This window comes from Eucalyptus grandis, chromosome 1 (assembly GCF_016545825.1).
Source record: "Eucalyptus grandis isolate ANBG69807.140 chromosome 1, ASM1654582v1, whole genome shotgun sequence".
NCBI classification, from domain to species: Eukaryota; Viridiplantae; Streptophyta; class Magnoliopsida; order Myrtales; family Myrtaceae; genus Eucalyptus; species Eucalyptus grandis.
The window spans coordinates 47,974,605-47,992,551 of NC_052612.1; the positions used below are offsets into that span (position 1 = coordinate 47,974,605).

Sequence of the window (17,947 nt, forward strand, 5' to 3'; positions counted from 1 at the left end):
TGGAACATAATGGTTGTCATGCGCGCCCTAAGAGTCCCACCCGACACAGTGAAAAATCTCTTCATGTGCTCTTGTGATCATGCCAATTGCTTCGATTTCTTTTCACTTTTTAAACCAAATTCAATCTCATCAATCAAACCCATCGTTCCCCATCATATAACATCCTCGGTGTTAGGTTTCTTTTGCCTTACACCCCTCAAATGCGCATCTTAATCTTTATTTTTCACTGAAGCTGTTTTTTTCTTGCTCGCGATCGCCCTTGGCTCTCGCCGACTCGCCTGTAAGTTCATCCGAGCCTTTCCCTCTTCCCGTTAGGTTGAAGCATTTAGTTTCTATCTTATGTGCTCGGAATGCTTCTTTGATTCTATCACGCGTCTGTGCGGGTTCGGCATAATTGAAGCTTCCTTGTAAGCTTGTGATGAAGTTGCCCGCGACTGTTCTTTGCATCGATGCTTATTTGTATTTTAGAATCATCACTTCTCTCTTGGTCTTGTTCTATTGTATAATGTAAAGTAGAAATGTTGGTTTGACCTGCGTGCAGTGTGTTAATTATTCACGACACATTAAGCCTGTCAAAATGGATACTATTTCTTAATCCATATTTGATGGAATGGACACCAAATCTCTTTTGCCCTCACTCGATCCCGCCTTCGCTCTTTCCACACTCTCGCGTTAGTATGTGTATGAGTTTTTCCAAATTAGGTTAAATATGAAAGTGTTTTAGTAATATAAGTCAAGTTGGGTATGGGTCGCTAAATTTATACTATATAAAAATAAATCAAAACAGGTTAAATGGATTAATTTAGGCTGAACCATTCTCGATCAACCCGATCCATCCGTTTTGGCAGGACCAACACATAACACGTGCTAGAACAAGAATAGCCACCGTAAAAAACAAGGAAAAGGAGGTGACAAAACGCCCAGTTAAAGAACCTGCACATCCGGTTCGAAAGAGTGCTCGGATTATTAATCAATTCAAAGCCCTAAGACGAAAAGGAGATCAGGGTGTTGTCCATATTAATTGATGGGAGGGTGCTGGACTTGGTCTCTTTTTATGTGGTGCTGCTGATGGGAGGGTGCTGGACATAGTTTATTTTTATGTGGTGCTGGACATAATCTCTTTTTATGTTTTCTTTTTTTAGGAGGATGCTGGATATTATATCACTGATGGTAGTTGCTGCATCCATATTGCATTGGTTTTTTTTTTAAAGAGGGTACTGAACCTTCAGTAATTAGAGAGTGAAGTTCATGTTTTTCTATTCTTTTGTAAACAATCAATCAATGTCGATGACAATAGTTGTTTCTGTTATTTTCTCTTGACTTGGTTTCGGCTAATAGCTAACAAGATAGTTATCAGTTATATTGTATTTTTTTTGCCGTTGATGCAATGTTCTTATGAGGTTGCTATTATTTTTAGATTTAAATGTATGCATATAGTGTTGCTGGTTGAAGTTGTTGATGCGTTGATGCTATCTGTGGGGTTTTGGTTATATGTGCTGGAATAAGATGCAGTTTTGGATGCTAGTGCATCTCGTTGCAAGGCTGTTGTGTTGCAAGAAGATGCATCAGCAAGCCAACTGGTGCAAGAACAAGACGCAAGATACACCACGACTGGTGCAAGTTTGAAATTGATACTCAAGCGATCACTATTTACAACTTGTGCAACAGAAGTAATCACTTTGTAATCGCAAATGGCACTTAAATAATCACTTTTATAAAAACTTAGCACTCAAGCGATTACTATTTACAACTTTTGGCACTAAAATGGTCAATCATTAATTTGCCACCATCCCTTAATTTTGCCATAGTTTGCAATTGCAGCAAACCAGCAAACCATTACAACCATAAAAATGAAGCAACCATTCTATTTGAAGCAAAAACTAACCAAAACAAACATTGCCAATACACAACTAAACAATAAAAAGTGCTCGAACTAATACATTCCAACTCCAACCTTCCATTTTGCCATGGTTTGCAGTTGCAGCAAACCAACAAACCAGCAAATCAGGAGGGCAAATAAAAAATGCAGCAAGCAAACATTACATTTCTGAAGTGCTCACAATTAATGCATTCCAACTCCAACCTTGCATTTCTACCATGTATTACAACAAAACCTTCTGCTTCATACAAAAATGGTAGACATACAAACTTCGACTATAATAGACATACAAACTTCTTCTCATTACTCACTTCACATTTGAATAAACTAGACAAAAGAATAAAAATACAATCAACACTCGATAAAAGTTTCTTTCAGTTTTCAGCCTTGAAACCTCCCTCTTCAAATGGTCGACCAGAGATGTTAAACCCTTCATTTGAGCTTGCATTGAGTCGACATCCTCCAACTCGTCCATTAACGCAGGTGGAGGTTGATTACGGCCTTCAAGTAACTCCAGGATCACCTCTGTCACTCGATCAAAGAATTTTCTATCAACCCATTTGAAATATTTGAAATTCGAGCCTTCTCTATATCTGCCGCACCCATGGAATCTTCTCCGGGGATTCAACTGAGTCCAAGATGTTCTTCTCGGACTCAGTAACCCACAATAACAGTAACACTCACCATCTAATTTTCTTTTTTGATAGGAATGTGAGCCGCCGCTAAAGCTTCTACCCTTCATTCGCAAGAGTGAGCTGATAACTTTGAGAGAAAATCGAAGTATGCACTCGAATTGGTCGAATTGGAGATTTAGGGTTTTCAATTTCCGATTCTACTTGAATTTTGAGATTTAGGGTTTCTTATTTGGGGGAAAAGACGCTAAACGGTGTCGTTTTGTTGTTTGCATGCTAATTGTATTCTTCGGCGATTCACATCGGCTTCAAATATTAATAAAAAAATGCCACGTTGGATTTCCGGCTAATCGGATCGGAGTTGGCACCAAAGTGAGCGTTTTTCAAAAATTTTGGCACTTAAATAATCCGGCGGAAACTTTTGGCACCAAAGTGAGCGCCGTACACAACTTATGGCACCATTAATGTACTTATCCCCTAGATGTTCATGCTTGTATGTCCTGTTTCATAGGTTTTGTCCAACTATGATTGTGCCAAGGGAATTTATTTTTGATGTTTGTGATTGACAAATAAGGTCTCTCAACCGTTGCATAGATTGACTTTAAAGGTTGCAGGTAGGTTTTGATGAACTAGTGTTTTTCATGTTTATATCATATGAATTGTGTATCCAACGGGGCAAAACATACAATGCTATAAAAGTTGCTTGTGACAACACTCTTTTCTTATGCCCTTTTGGTCTATGTGTTCGATGATGCAAAAACGGCAGCTCTTGAGGATCATCGAAGCCAACAGCTTGTGTAACTTTCTATTTATTTCAACATTGAGAAGGAACACTTTCACAAATCACTTGTCCGGTTTCTTCTGCAATGAGATCGGTGCGATGAGTGGATCTGTTGTTCCAAACACGAAAGCAGGTGTTGCAAAGGGCACGTTAAATCATTATTATGTTCATAATTCCATCACAAGTGGCCACCCACCTCTCAACTTCAACACAAATTTGTCATGTTCATTGAAGCTGATGGTACAGTAACAATTCTTTAAGAAGCTTGTATCCGGATGCTGTTTTCAAATCACTTGCACATGTGCTGCGACATCAGGGAAGGAGCAGTATCTTGCCAATGTGTTTGCTACTCTCAATGAGCCGGTGCGCTTCCACTGCTTCGGATAGAGAGAAACACTTGTAAACCACAGGCTTCACCTTGCCTTCTGCGACTGCTGGCCAAACATTCTGCTCGACCTCCTTCATGATCGCAGCTTTATTTTCTGGACTTCTGTATCGCAGGCCAGCGGCTACAAATGCATAACAATACCATCATAAAATTGTATACGAGTGACACAAAAAGGGGGACAATGTCTATGTTCTGCAGAAGGAAAAAAAAGTGAATGCAACTCCACTTGCAGAGAAGTTTCTTTTTCTATAAGGTGAGGTCCCCTCTTTCAAATGATACATGCATTAGAGACTACTTATGAACGGAAATTAACCATAATAGAGCGCTAATGTTGGTTCACATAATGACCACCAAGAAGACTGAAGTTAGAATCCGGTAAAAAATATAGTGGTTTCTGTACCTTGGACTGTCAAACGTTTGGCGAGCAGACCTCTCAGATCGACCTGTGCTGCTACTCCACTCAGAAAACCGATGATGAAGAGCCTCCCATCGAAATTCAAGCAATCGAGGTTTCTCTGTAAGTAGGATGCTCCGACGCAGTCCAGAATGACATCGACCCCTGCTATAGAAGCAGTTTCTTAGTAGCAAGCCTTTTGCCCAATTACACTAGCAAAACACGAGTATCTTGCCAAAATATCGTTTGCAGACTAATATCTTGAAAATGTGGTAAGAAATCTGAGTTATTAAAGGAAGAAATCAACGCGATTCCTCCACACACTGCTTTTTGGGTGATATCATCATATGTTGAAGTTGCACTAATATATGCACAGCTGTTTAAGAAAATCTCGAATCTTTAATGAATCAGAAAGACGTCATGCAAATGATAAGAACTCTTTGAGCGTGGAGGCAAAGGAAATTACAATTAGAAGGGGGCGTTGTATACCTTTCTGTTCTGTTTCTTCCTTTACCCGCGCAACAAAGTCCTCAGTCTTGTAATTGATGCATACGTCAGCTCCGAGATCCTTGCAAGCAGCTAACTTTTCCTGACTACCTGGCGTTAAGAAATGCTGAAGATAGATCAGCAAGTATTAAACTCGTACAATCAATTTGCGAAAACAAAATCTTGATGTACCTGCTGTGACAAAGACTCGGGCACCATGGTACTTTGCTATTTGAATCGCGAATGTGCCAATTCCGCTGGAACCTCCATGAACCTAGACGTTGTAAGGCATCAGTTCACAGCTTATGTAGTCATTTGTGCACGAGAGACTCATTTAAGCAAAAGCATAATGGAAACACACTACAACATTGGACACTTTTGCACTCGATTTCTATTAAAGAACGGATTGTACCGATTTGACGATACAAGGACTGAAGAACTTTTGCTGAAGTGAAAATAACAAAAGAGCTGCTATAGTCGCTTCACCAAACTTAGTGAAGATTAAGAATAAACGAAGAGATGATGAAAAATTACCAGAAATTAGATGCTTTAACTAAGTATAATAGTCAAAGTTCTGGATGATACACCAATTGATTCGACAAGCAAGCTGAGAAAAGTTACCAAGAATGTTTCTCCTGCGGAGAGCCGACTCATCATGAAAACGGTGGACCAAACAGTGCATGCCACCTCCGGCAAACTCGCCGCATCTGTGACAGAGATGCCTGGTGGAACCGGAAGCACTTGTCCCTCTGGTACAGCGACTTTCTCAGCATATCCTCCCCCGCTGAGAAGAGCACAAACCTGTAGTTAAGCCATCCAAATAAATCACATCTGGGTCACAAATTCCGGAATGAACTGAAATGCAGCGGATCAAATTTTCACATATTCATTTCAAAGAACAACATTTTGCTCTAACCCAAAATGGAGTGGAACCTGCGATCCCCGCATCCTGATTAATATCATGATTAGTGTCATTGCTCATGTCTTGCTCATATCATCTTTTAATTTGTCTTCAATCCTTTCTAATGAACTTTTGCCTCATCCTCAAATGGATAACGCAGGAAAAATTGCAGATCTTTTTCCGGCTTTTGGGTTTCTGCTCGTAATTTTTCTAGACTTCGGGTCAGAAAAAGGAATGACATCACCATTTCAGCAGTCAAGATTTTATGAGCAACACCTCTGGATCAATCATCTATTGAATGCATCAAACGTCACCTACGGAGATAACTCTTCCTCACAGACACTGTACACGATTAAGCATCTTTTAAAACATTCATCATCCTTTGGGAACAATTAAAATTTCATGAATCACCCAAACAGGCAAGACTAAGCTCTCATTGAACAAACAGACAGGATCCCAGTACTAAAAGCAAAATCCATTGGCCAAATCGAGAATCACCTGATCTCCAATTCTCCAACGAGAGACATTCTTGCCTATGGCTTCTACGACACCAGAGCATTCAAGACCCAGGTATGTGCTCGATCCTGGTGGAGGAGGATAGAGGCCTTGCCTTTGATATGTGTCACCTAAGTTCAATGCTGAAGCTGACACTCTGATCAGCACCTCATCTTCTTTGATCTCTGGGTCTCCCACCTCTTGGATCCTGAGAACTTCTGGTCCACCTTCACTTGTTATCACCACAGCCTTCATCCTCTTTCTCGGCACTTGTTGAATTTCTGGCTTTTTTAGAAAGATTCTGTGAGTGAAAAACTAAAAGGTCAACTTTGATTTATGACGGTGATATACCAAAAACCTGTGAATTTCATACACCACGCTTGAATACGACTAATGACTTCTGGACCTGCGTTAGGGAGTGCACAGACACTTTGTTCTCCAGTTTAATGAAGACCAATCGACCCAGAGAGAGAGAGAGCTTAAAATTAATCATCTATGATTGACTACTCTAGCAAATTGTTTAAGAATTCATCGTTTGAAAGGTCTATCGATGGTGACATCCCTCTTAACTCTTATTTGACGAGTCAACATCATGACGAGGGCCAAAAATATAAAACTGAAACAACTGATAACTCAAATGGAATCTTGCATTCAGCATAGGGACATTGATGTGGACGCAGGATCTGCATAAGTAGAATATACAAATAGCCGGCAGTGGCAAGTAGTAGCCCAGAAAATCAAACTTCAGGAGCGCCACAGAATTTCCGCCATCTCACGAATCTCAACCGGTAAAATAAATTAAGGGGGTTAATTTGGTGAGGATGGTGAATTATAACTCAAACCAACCATCCACTGGAGTTCAATTGAGGTGGAACACTCGATCTTTCCCCAGAACAAGAAGAGCTCTTCTGAGTTGGCTATATCTAAGTAAATGAATTTGGGCTTGACAAAAATCTCATCAATTTCGTGGATCATGTTGAAGTCAAAATGCATGGTCACAACATGAAACTAATTGCATTTTGTGGCATTAGGAATCAAACTTGCTCCCTTGCCCATTATGCAACTTCGCCCGTCCATAGGTCCATGATCCAATTTTCCCTAAAACCCCACCAAAATTCAAACTTTGTCACATTCCTTGATTAGCAATGGCCAATGGATTGGCCATTGCTGGGCCAAGCATCGCACGATTGGGCCCGTACCTGGCACGGTCCCCCATGTGAGGGACCGGGTCGGCCCGGCTCAGACCCTTCGCTCCCGGGCCACTTTGCGGATGGGCCTGAGCCAGCCGAAGCCCAAAAAAGATTATTGGGTCAAATGTGGCCGCATGAGCCCAAAAAGAATTAAAATGGGGCCTTTGGCCACTGCGGCCACATGAGAAACGAACACTGACCCGCGGCGGTTCAATCCCAGCTTAAGCTTATGACCCCCTCCAAAAAAAAAAAAAACCCAGCTTGAGCCGACTCCATTTATACAGCACCAGTACCCCCACAAACCAAAAAGAAGATCGATCTACAAGGCAAACGAGCAAATCAAGTAAGAAGAAACTACTCTTTTTTTTAAAATAAAATGTTCGGATAGGAAAAAACCGTACTTTAAGGGTTCATCTGTTTCGTAGAAAACTTACGTTTTAAGAAAATATTTTCTTAAAAATATTTATTTGTATCACTTATAAAAATGCATGAATAAAAAAATATTTTCATCGTGTACAAAAATATTTAGACATAGGCTATTATGAATAACGAAATATCTCTCGTTAACTAATTATTCCAAGTAATATAATCAATCATTTTTTAGAAAAAAAATTAAATCATTCATTTTTCAAGAAATGGATGAATCCTAAATATTTTTACATCTTCCTTGATCTACTATTAAATCTAATCTAGATGTTCATGGTGGTGAACATTTCTGAATTGAGACCACAGGCTATCATTAAACAGCAAAAGTTACATTATTTCTAGCTCTGCTGCACTCTTTCAGTGTACTAGCAGTTCAGTTGGTCAGAGAGAGGGACTGCAAAAACAGTGCATAACACCATTGTCTGTTGTCTGTTGCCTTTCCTTAGCTGGAAAAAGTCGATCTTTTCTCGAGGAACTCTGCGCTGCCAATTGGGGTCGGGGGAGCTGCGTAATTTGAATTCAAAACAGTGGGATGATTTTTGAGGAGTCGCGCAACGGCTGTTTTTTTTTTCTCTCTCTGAAAGCTGCTTTTTTTGCCTTTGAGCCAATGCACAGCGCAACGTCTTCCAATTCCTCACCATCTCTTCCATCGGCAGGAGGGCGTCCCCCCCAAATTCGCTTTTCTCTTTTCTGCGTTTCCGAGGTCTTCTGGGACATAGGGCACCACCCCCTCGTAAGCAGTACAGATCCACGGACGTTGTCGCTTTTCCTTTCTGCAACGGGCAAGTCATTTGACAAAATCTCCCTATAGCTAATCCTCCTTTTGATTTGTTTATCAATGAAAAGAAAAAAAGAAGATTTCACCATATATCATCGGGAGAATTTTCATCATAGGATATGCAGATTGAGGTTCACTATCTTTTCTCGTAACATTACATAATTTTTATCTCAATGGTTAAACGCAGTTTAACATCTTATATTTGAAAAGATAGGTAAATAGTAAAGGTACCATTTAAATCTTTAGCCGGAAAACATAGATAAATCTAATCTATTAGGAATCTTCCGATGGGGTTCTGAATTATAGCTGGAAGCAAGAACCTCAATAATCTAGAGCATGCTTAGGTATTTGTCCTTGAGAAAAATTCAACTTTCAATGACTTGAATTAGAAGTCACCACTTATTTCATCGCTTTTGCCTTGCTCTTTTTCATATTTAAACTGCAAATACTTATAAAGAGCATTTTTAATTTACAATTAGTGTATATGATATATCTAATTATTTGAGAACAATATCACATGCTTTGATCTACAGTTCAATATATATTTTGAGTAAAGAATCCGACAATTACGTCCATCAAGTCACAAAATTAAAGCCAAAAATCAAACGTCATTTGTAAGGAAATAAAGTCAAACGCCACAATCGCACCATACAAAACTCCAACATGGCCCTTACTTTCACGAAGGTAATAGGAAGCAAAAGAAAAAAATTATATTATATTATATTTTTTGTTTTAATTGGAAAAGAGGGAATTTATTCCATCGTGGGGGTCAACGACTCCACTGGGCAGGTAGTCACGGGCTTCAGAATATGATGCCGCTCGATAGAATAAGTCCCATTCAACACAGTGAAAAATCTCTTCTTGTGCCCTTGTGATCATGCCAATTACTTCAATTTCTTTTCACTTTTTAAATCAAATTCGATCTCAATAATCGAACCCATCGTTCCCCGTTATATAATATCTTCGGTGTTAGATTTCTTTTGCCTTATACCCCTCACATGCGCATCTTAACAAAAATCTGTCATTCACGTGCATGTCTTCTATGTTAAGTTCGCTCCATATTAACCGCACATATTTCTTCAACAACAATGTCATCTCAACTTGACTCTCCACCTTGGAGTAAAGAGTAACATCTGCCCTTTAGACCCCACCTCGAGTCGCCTTGTCGTCTAACACCTCCAAAAAGTCACAACTGAGATCCCTTCCTCTAGATGTTGATCAAACATCATTATATGTTGAGCCCACCAATCCACGGTTGGCATTGGCACCATTTGTTGGGTCAATGCAGTAGTCCGATACCTCAATCTAGGAATATCATTAAGAGGAAAAAATCAAAATCTGATCCCATCAACATATCTAGTTTACCTTCGCTAAATAACGTAAGCTAAAGATATATACATTTTTTTTCTTATAATTTAACAGTACCCAATCTCCTTGCACTTAGGCTTTTGGACCCAAATGGTTCGCACATCGAGCCACCTCGTGTGCCGAGAGTTGGGTCACAGCACCAGCAAATCCCGGCCCTATGTTGCTGAAGGATGACCCCATTTTTCCAATACAACTTCCACAGAAACCGCAAGGGACGCTTTGGTAGACGCCTTCGTTTCATGGGGTCGGTCCCCCCTCAAGAAAATAACAAGAAAAAAAATGAAAGAGAAGCAAGTGGTGTGATTGTCGCATCCACCAAAACCCTTGGTAATAATCTCTTTTGCAAGTGATGTCAATCACACAGGTACATACTCATGTTGAACTTTAAGTAATCATCAGTAATCGCGTGATTTTTGACTAATGGCCCTGGAGAAGTCGCTTTCGCGCCCCCTCCGGTGTACATGTACCGGTTCATAAAGCGAGTTTTGATTGTCTTTAGAGAATTTCTTAAGCCGCCGCTGGATATCATATAGTCACTGTTGCTATCCATATGTCCAAAGCAACCAATGGAGCTCGATGTTTAGATCTTTCAACAGGACAAAAACCTATTCAGAATGATGAGCTTGATTGTTGTTACAACCACTCCATTAACAAAGCCAAGACAACATAGGCGGAGTGAGAGAAGGCAGCTCTGCCATTGAAGATCCAAGTGCAAATACTGTTCTGTCCAAGCCCTCTGTAGTCAATGATGGGCTCGCAGAACATCATTCGTTTGCCTTCATATCAAAGCCACGAGATAGGGGTTGATGACATAGAGATTAGTAAGGCACTTGAGTTATGTGAGTGTGCGGACTGGAGTTTAGCGTCATGATTTATCATTAATTATTAGTTTTCCTTATCATTCATCGTTATTTTAAAGTTGATTCAAGGAAAATATAAAAAAAATTATCATTTTCATTCGGTCGATCCTAATCAAAGAATTAGAAGGGCAAAACGAGGTCGGGAAATGCCGGTCCCTGTCTCGAGCCTCGCCTCTCCTCCCCTCCTCGTCAGAATACTAACCTCACCTCATCCTGGCCCATTACTGTCCCTGTCGACGCTCCAAACCGGATACAATGTGTCCTAGGACTAGTGTGCTACTATGACGCTAAGAAGACCAAGGCACAGGGTTGTTGCGATACAAGGAAACCGGTGGCCCCCCATGGAGACTCGTCCAAGACAAGATTTTTATAGTGAAGGACTAGGCGTGAGAGCTGAAGACTCTCATCATTTTGGCTAAGATCTCTGGTTCGGGGTCTCTTATCTGTCAAGACCGAGTCTCTGCAAGCAAAGCCTAAGCTTTTCCTTTTTTGTGGATTAACCCTATACAAGGCAAGAATCAAATCATGTCATTATCATGGGGAGGACGAGAGAACACCCTGTCATCCCTTCATCCTGAACAGAGACATACCATCTTCCTTCAACCGCCTGAAGAGAATGGATTATTATATAAATTTCATGTGAAATGAAGAATCTTGAATGGACGTGTATGGGAGCCAAGTTTGCGTATTTAGTGAATTATTTCGGTATATGTAAAAAGTGATTGGAGATATCACATGTTTACTGAAAAAATATGTAGCAGTCCAAATCTAGTGTGCTGTAAGATTCGATGGAATTGGGTGATTAAGAATTTAGGAATATGAAGTTGGCTCTATTCTATCCAAATTATATTATTTTTTTCTTGAAAGAAACCAATTGCTCGCAAGAGATGAGCAAACTTGTATGGATCTGATGACCCCACACGCACGCACACGCTCTCTCTCTCTCTGCTTTGATCCTTTCTTTATCTACTATTTGTACCCTGTGGTCCTGCTATGTATAGAATATAGAGAACATGGAGCAAATCTAGACCCTTTCTCTCTCTCTCAAGACTCTTCCTCATCCTCTCTGTACCAACCACACTCTCTCTCTCTCTCCATACGAAAATCTCTTCTTCTACCGCTCCTGTTGCCGTTTCAAAAGTGTCCATAGCTGAGCCAGCCAAGAAAGCGAGTATGAAGAGTGCAGGAACAATAAAATACAGAGGGGTAAAGTGATGATAGTCACGTCCTACCATACAAAGACCTTACTTCAATCCAACTCTTGCTCCATATTCAATTCCCACATCTTGGCCTATCATTCAATTTGCAGAGAGAGACAGAGATAGAGAGCGAGACTCTTTCTTGGCCAAGAAAATAATTAAATTTCTTGATTTTTCGTGGGTGCCTCAAGAAATGACCGAGGTACTCCATTCCCCATCTCACTTCCCTTCACCAACAAGCTCGGCCTCAGCTCCATGTGCACCCCCTAATAATAATACCCATCATGACTCTTACCACCACCAACACGGCCTTGGTCTTGGCCCTTCAATACAAGTCCTAGTAGCATCCCAACAACAACAGAGAGGGTTGAATACACGACCAACGCAAATAGAAGAAGAAGAAGAGGAGGAGGAGGAGGAGGAGAGAGAAAGGGACAGAGAGGGAGAGGAGGGAGATCAGCTGTCTGTATTGGCCCTTTTGGTTACTGCATTTAGGAAGTCATTGGTTGGGTGCAGCATTAGTGGGGGTGGAGGAAGCAGAGATATCTGTGCTGCGGCAATGGAGATTGGCGTGCCCACTGATGTTAGGCATGTTGCTCATGTCACCTTTGATAGGTTCGATGGGTTTCTTGGCCTTCCTGTTGAGTTTGAGCCTGAGGTTCCCAGAAGAGCCCCTAGTGCCAGGTGACTCTTTTTGAAAATTCTCTCACTGATGGGTCGATTGTTCTTCTTGGGAAGAGGCCTGGTTGTTTGATCAAATGCATTCTGAAGTTGGTATTTTCCTTTCTTGTTTGGGGAATTCGAATTTGGGGGTATAATACATACTGGCATTTTCTGTGTCGATTTTTGAAAATTGTGTTATGGGGGTCTGATGATTGTGCTTTACCTGGTCTTTTAAAATTGCATTATGGCGGTCCGATGATTGTGCTTTATCTGGTTTTTGAATATTGTATTATGAGGGTCTGATGATTGTGCTTTTCCCGAACAACGGGAGCATTCCAGTACAAATTTTGGGGTAATTCTAGTTCATATTTTGAGATTGATGTTCTCTTCTCATGCATGAATTTAGAAGTTTTGTCGGGCAGTCAGATACATGGATTCTCCCCCTTTTCCCCTTTCTGCCTGTAACTTGAATGGCTTTGATGATTAGATTTCTTTCTCAGCATCTTCTGTCACCAGAATTTATACTTGAAAATGCTTCCTTTTTTTTCTTTTTTTCTTTTTTTTTTCTTTTTGTGCTTTTTTTCATATTGCGTTGTGGAAGATGGTGTAGGATGCGGTTGTCTGACCATGTATGGCCTATCTGTATAAGTTTGTGGAAAGCAATTGTTTGTTCGGTTCAAATTTCAGCTATCAAGTGAGCTGATTGTCAGTTTCCCAATTATCTCCTCGTTTTATTTATCTGTCAACATGTGTATAATTATCACCTAACACCGTGTTACTTTTCTCCGAAGCAAAGTTATATTTTCACCTTTTGCAAATTATTGTAGTCTATGTCTAAACTCTGACTTCATTCATGACGTGTCATTGTTCAAGGGCTTTTGTATTTCTCCAAAAACATTAAGTCAATTAGCTGAGTCGGCTTTTTTGATTGCCAAATGGAGATGTAAACCACCATGAGTTGTGTTTGTCCGTGTTAAACTCCATTACTGAATGAATGATGTTGTCTGGCCTAAAAAAAATTAGCTCGCCCTGTTCTAATTATCTGCTGTTATTGTCCACAACCAATCAATGGCGTGAGTTTTATTCTTTACATAAATGATTTACCCGTCAAGGGTAGGCAATTTTACTGCAACTTTTACGTGGATATATAGTGGTGGAAGCCATCTAAAATTGACTTTCTGGCCTTTTGATGTACTATCAGCTAGTAGACTTATCACTCCTTTGTTGGCATGAAAATCATCTCCTAGATGATACTTAATGATTTCAGAAGGATCGCAACAACAATGATGAGAAAATCAGTTTAGCTAGTGAAATAATAGAGAAAAGTTCAAGCAAAATGCATTCTTTTCTGTGTCATTGCAGTCTGGATCTTTCATTTTCCTCTGCTAATCAAGGCCTGTCCATTGTCATGTTGACAAACCCATGCAGCAAAAGGAAATTTCTTGTTCCCTGGCCCAACAACGAAAGATCGTCCAAATTGCTTAATTATACGCTCTCTGCCAGAAAACGTCTGCACTCAGTTTTGTAGCTTTTTGGTGGCCAGATCAATAATGTGTTTATCATTCCATATCTGCAGCACAACTGTCTTTGGTGTTTCAACGGAGTCTATGCAACTGTCATTTGATTCTAGGGGGAATAGCGTTCCTACGATACTACTCCTGATGCAGAGGCATTTGTATGCTCAAGGAGGCCTAGAGGTACCTATATCCTCTCTTGTGGTTTAGAAGCTCTTGCATTCAATTCAGTTCCTTCCTATGAGTGTCTGCCTTCCTTGAGCATAACCACTGTAATTTCTTTTGGAAGATTGCTGCATATTGAGGAAAAAAATGTGGAGTCTATTGATCTCCTTAATTGCAACGTATGACCTTGTTGTCTTTTATTGTCCAGGCAGAGGGAATTTTCAGGATTAATGCTGACAATGGCCAGGAGGAGTACGTTAGAGAGCAATTGAACAGGGGAGTGGTACCCAACGGCATTGACGTGCACTGTTTGGCTGGTCTTATAAAGGTGACTTTTTGGCCTTTCGTCAAGTGGGTAGTTTGATTTCTTACAGAAAGTACTTTCAAGATCAAATTTTTTATGTGTGCTTATCTGGCTAGCCTCATGGATGCATTAGGTTACCGATTTTCTCGCGTTGTTTATGTACCTGTATTTTCAAGGTCGTTAGGTTGGTTTGTGATTGAAATTTGCTGGTGTCTTTTTTTCTTGATGAATGAAATTGGTCTTTGTCCAGGCTTGGTTTAGAGAACTCCCCAGTGGCGTTTTGGACTCGCTCTCGCCGGAACAGGTAATGCATTCGCAGTCAGAAGAGGATTGTGCTCAGCTCGTGACACTTCTCCCCCCAATGGAAGCCGCTCTCTTCAATTGGGCCATCAATCTAATGGCTGACGTTGCTCAGTTTGAACATTTGAACAAGATGAATGCACGCAATGTCGCAGTGGTGTTCGCACCCAACATGACGAAGGTGAGCGGAATTTGTTCTCATTATGATGGTGAATTAGCATGCCGGTGCACTAGGGGCCTTTAAATTTGGAGTCGACAGGATCAATGGTCCTGCATTGATTGTCGATAGATTTACTCTAAAACCAATACGACACTCTGTTCTTATCAAATTTAAATGGAAGTCAGACTTTAGTGGGATCGCAATTCTTTGTTTCTTACAGAAGTAAGGTTTGTTTGAGTCATCTGAATGAGCACATAGTCTAATGCATTATTATGGTTGTGCTGTTTGAGCAGATGGCTGATCCCTTAACAGCTTTGATGTATGCTGTTCAAGTGATGAACTTCTTGAGAACTCTTATCGAGAAGACACTGAGAGAAAGAGGCGACTCCCCCATTGAGTATCCACCTCCTCTTAATGCGGATCCTTCTGATGGCACCGGGCCGCAGAGTTCTTCTGTCCCATTGTCCGAAGAAGCCAAAGCTGAAGAGGGACGCAGAAAAGAGGAACTTTATGTGAAGGAAGACCCTGCTGCGGAGTGTTCTTCTCGTTCTGCTGAACACGAACTTCTAACCGAAAGTGAGCCTCAAAAGTTATCCTCCATAGAGAATATAATCCCCAGTGGAAACCACGCTCTAGTCGACAGTTGCCCCTGGGAAGCTATGTCCCAAATTCGTTCGCTAAAGAGTGAAGTCTGCAATGGTCCTTCGGGCGGTTCAAACGAGGCCATGCTGAGGATCATTCCGAAGAGCAGTTCCAATTTCAGGAGAGGATTGACGAAGGTGAAAGAGGGGCAGGTTGTTCAGAAAGCAACACCGGCTGAGAAGGGCAAAATCATCGGCAACATAAATCCAAGAGCAGAGTTAAGGGAGGCTTGGCGATGAAGGGGGTCTGGTGGGTTCATAGGCAGGTTCGATCTGGGTTGGGGAAATCGTCCAACTGATCAAAGTTGGCATGCTGTGTATTTGTCCTTTGAGAAGTGCTTTTGTTTCTGATCTCAACGTGTGCTTGTAGAAAGTGGTCTTTTTATCTGTTGATGTTCTGGAGTATCCCTCACATCGTGTGGAGCAGTCCCTTGTGCATTTCTAACATGGTGCTAGGCTTGGACTAGATCCTGTCCTTTCTTTCAGTTAACGTGAAGGCAAGCAGACCCTTGCTCCACGTAGAGGTTGAATTAACAATACAATGAGTTGTGTTAGTTTATTCTTCGATATGACCAGTAAAACCATCGAACTGATGAACAATTTCTGCATCCGAAGACGAGGATTTCTGACCAAAAGATGGAAAAACGTGCTCCGAAGTTTCCATGGCTTGGAAATTGTAAACTTGCGTATGCAAATGCAAGACGCATGGATGAGAACTTGCACATATGATGAGTTCTAACAAGGGATATTTCTTTTTCCCTCTCTGGTCATCAGAAAGCTTGCTTTAGATAGCTAAACTTGAAATACTCTACTTACCATGCGAAAGAGTTGAAATGACAGTCAAAACCCGAGTTGGTGGTCAACACATAAGATAGTTTGCATTGAGTTGCAGAGGGACTCGAACTTGTGTTATGTGCATCTAATTTACGTGCAAAACTTCGTTCTTTAACCACTAAGCCAATTCCATAAAGTTAACAGAATTATTATACATCACTACATGCCCCATTAAAAAGAAGACGAAAAGTGTTTTATGACAAGTGAAAGGTGGGAGCGGGCAATGACAATTATTCCAATGGGCGTTATCCTAAAAGTCCCAAACACACTTTGAATTGTTCACATGGAGCCATACTTAATTTAAGAGTGAGCATAGGCCAGAAGAGCCGAGCCTCAAGGCATTTTTCGCCCAGACTAGAACAAGCCTAACGCAATTATACCAATAAAGGCTTAGGCCAAACTAAATTTGTATAATTGGGCTCAATCGGAGCCTAAACTTAAATATTTTATTGTTTATAGGAAATTGAAAACAATGGATCAATTATTATGATTCTAATCTAAATATGTAATTAACATGTTACTAATTCAAGGCCTACAAATTGCATTGAAATATACTAATTTCTGGTACTTATTTTCGATAAAGGCGTAACTTTTGATCTAGATAGAGTTTAAGCACGAACTAAAGGTGTCTAAAGTCTCTTTCCGTCTCAAAATCACTTTGTTTCCATATGTTTTCGGCCACGTTTTCGAATTCAACTCACATCAGCACATCACTTCACGCTAAGTTATGTTTCCTAAAGTTAGTTGGGGGCAGAGGAGTTCATTTGTCCAAGAACACCCGTACAACGGGAGGCTCTTTTGCCTAGTCCTCCTCGTAAATGAAAATAGGGGTACATGATATCCCACCCAAGTGATGGTCCATTAATGACCAAATTCCTTGTCCAGCAGATATGTCCGCCAACAGATCACAGATTGCCATTAGGCTCTGGTTCTCTTGTGCGGCAACATTGAGATTTCGCATATTCTTCTCTCTTACACCAACCCTTTTTCTAAGGATCTTCTAGCTTGAGAAGCCGAAGTTTTGGCTCTACCACATGCTTGAATTAGCAAACTTCCCCTGCTCAGTCCATCAGCACATAGTTCATAAAAAGGTCTATGAAAAATAAGTATACATAATTACCCTAACCAAAAAAAAATAAGTATACATAATTAAGATTTGAAATCCTAAGCAAATCGAGTCGCTTCTTGTCACATCACGGCGGAGGTGATTAAAATGGAAGTATTCAGGACTGATGACGCTCGGATCGGCCGAGAAAAAAAAAAAAATAAGACAGACCTAAAATCCCGGCTCTTACCTATTTGGCCCCAAAATCGGGCTGGGTTGAGCCCAACTTTTTAGTTCCCATGATATTTTTGCTCACCCCTAACTTAGTTCCCCTGTAAGTGTATGCGTGTAGTCTAGTCAATGGTTCATTCACAACTCGATTCAAACTTGTGAAATCATAAAGATAGCATAATCCCAATTATCACTCGACTAACTGGGGATGTAAGAGGGACTTATCTGGGGTAGCAGTCATTGTCCCACACCTAACATGTTAACTTTATGTTCGTCCCCAGACCATTACAAATAGGGGTAATTGGTTTCAGGA

At 40.7% G+C, this 17,947-nt stretch overlaps 2 protein-coding genes across 3 annotated transcripts; one reads left to right on the plus strand and one right to left on the minus strand.

The window, feature by feature from the left end:
* Positions 1–3,426: 3,426 nt before the first annotated feature.
* LOC120296117 (quinone oxidoreductase PIG3-like) lies at positions 3,427–6,434 on the minus strand. Of its 2 annotated transcripts, XM_039317780.1 has the most exons (7): positions 6,363–6,434; positions 5,960–6,257; positions 5,182–5,361; positions 4,753–4,834; positions 4,564–4,671; positions 4,081–4,239; positions 3,427–3,801 (listed from the first exon to the last, which is right to left on the minus strand). In XM_039317780.1, exons 2-7 carry the CDS (start codon positions 6,209–6,211, stop codon positions 3,605–3,607), a joined length of 978 nt encoding a protein of 325 aa, XP_039173714.1. In that variant the 5' UTR covers positions 6,212–6,257; positions 6,363–6,434; the 3' UTR covers positions 3,427–3,604. The 2 variants fall into 2 exon arrangements, with proteins under 2 accessions (XP_039173714.1, XP_039173708.1); XM_039317774.1 differs by lacking the exon at positions 6,363–6,434 and having other exon boundaries at positions 5,960–6,356.
* Positions 6,435–11,608: 5,174 nt separating this feature from the next.
* LOC104447719 (rho GTPase-activating protein 5) lies at positions 11,609–16,066 on the plus strand. Its single transcript, XM_010061429.3, has 5 exons — positions 11,609–12,461; positions 14,017–14,137; positions 14,328–14,447; positions 14,674–14,904; positions 15,177–16,066. The coding sequence occupies exons 1-5, from the start codon at positions 11,971–11,973 to the stop codon at positions 15,762–15,764; spliced, it is 1,551 nt and encodes a 516-aa protein (XP_010059731.2). The 5' UTR covers positions 11,609–11,970; the 3' UTR covers positions 15,765–16,066.
* The last annotated feature ends 1,881 nt before the right edge of the window (positions 16,067–17,947 follow it).

Excerpts from the sequence above, each read along its gene's own strand:
- LOC120296117 (XM_039317780.1), bottom strand. The coding sequence starts at position 6,211 with ATGAAGGCTGTGGTGATAACAAGTGAAGGTGGACCAGAAGTTCTCAGG. Across the intron at positions 4,672-4,752 it reads CCGAGTCTTTGTCACAGCAG|GTAGTCAGGAAAAGTTAGCT; the intron begins GTACATCAAGAT and ends TCTTAACGCCAG. Across the intron at positions 3,802-4,080 it reads CAAACGTTTGACAGTCCAAG|CCGCTGGCCTGCGATACAGA; the intron begins GTACAGAAACCA and ends ATGCATTTGTAG.
- LOC104447719 (XM_010061429.3), top strand. The coding sequence starts at position 11,971 with ATGACCGAGGTACTCCATTCCCCATCTCACTTCCCTTCACCAACAAGC. Across the intron at positions 12,462-14,016 it reads AGAAGAGCCCCTAGTGCCAG|CACAACTGTCTTTGGTGTTT; the intron begins GTGACTCTTTTT and ends CCATATCTGCAG. Across the intron at positions 14,138-14,327 it reads ATGCTCAAGGAGGCCTAGAG|GCAGAGGGAATTTTCAGGAT; the intron begins GTACCTATATCC and ends TTTATTGTCCAG.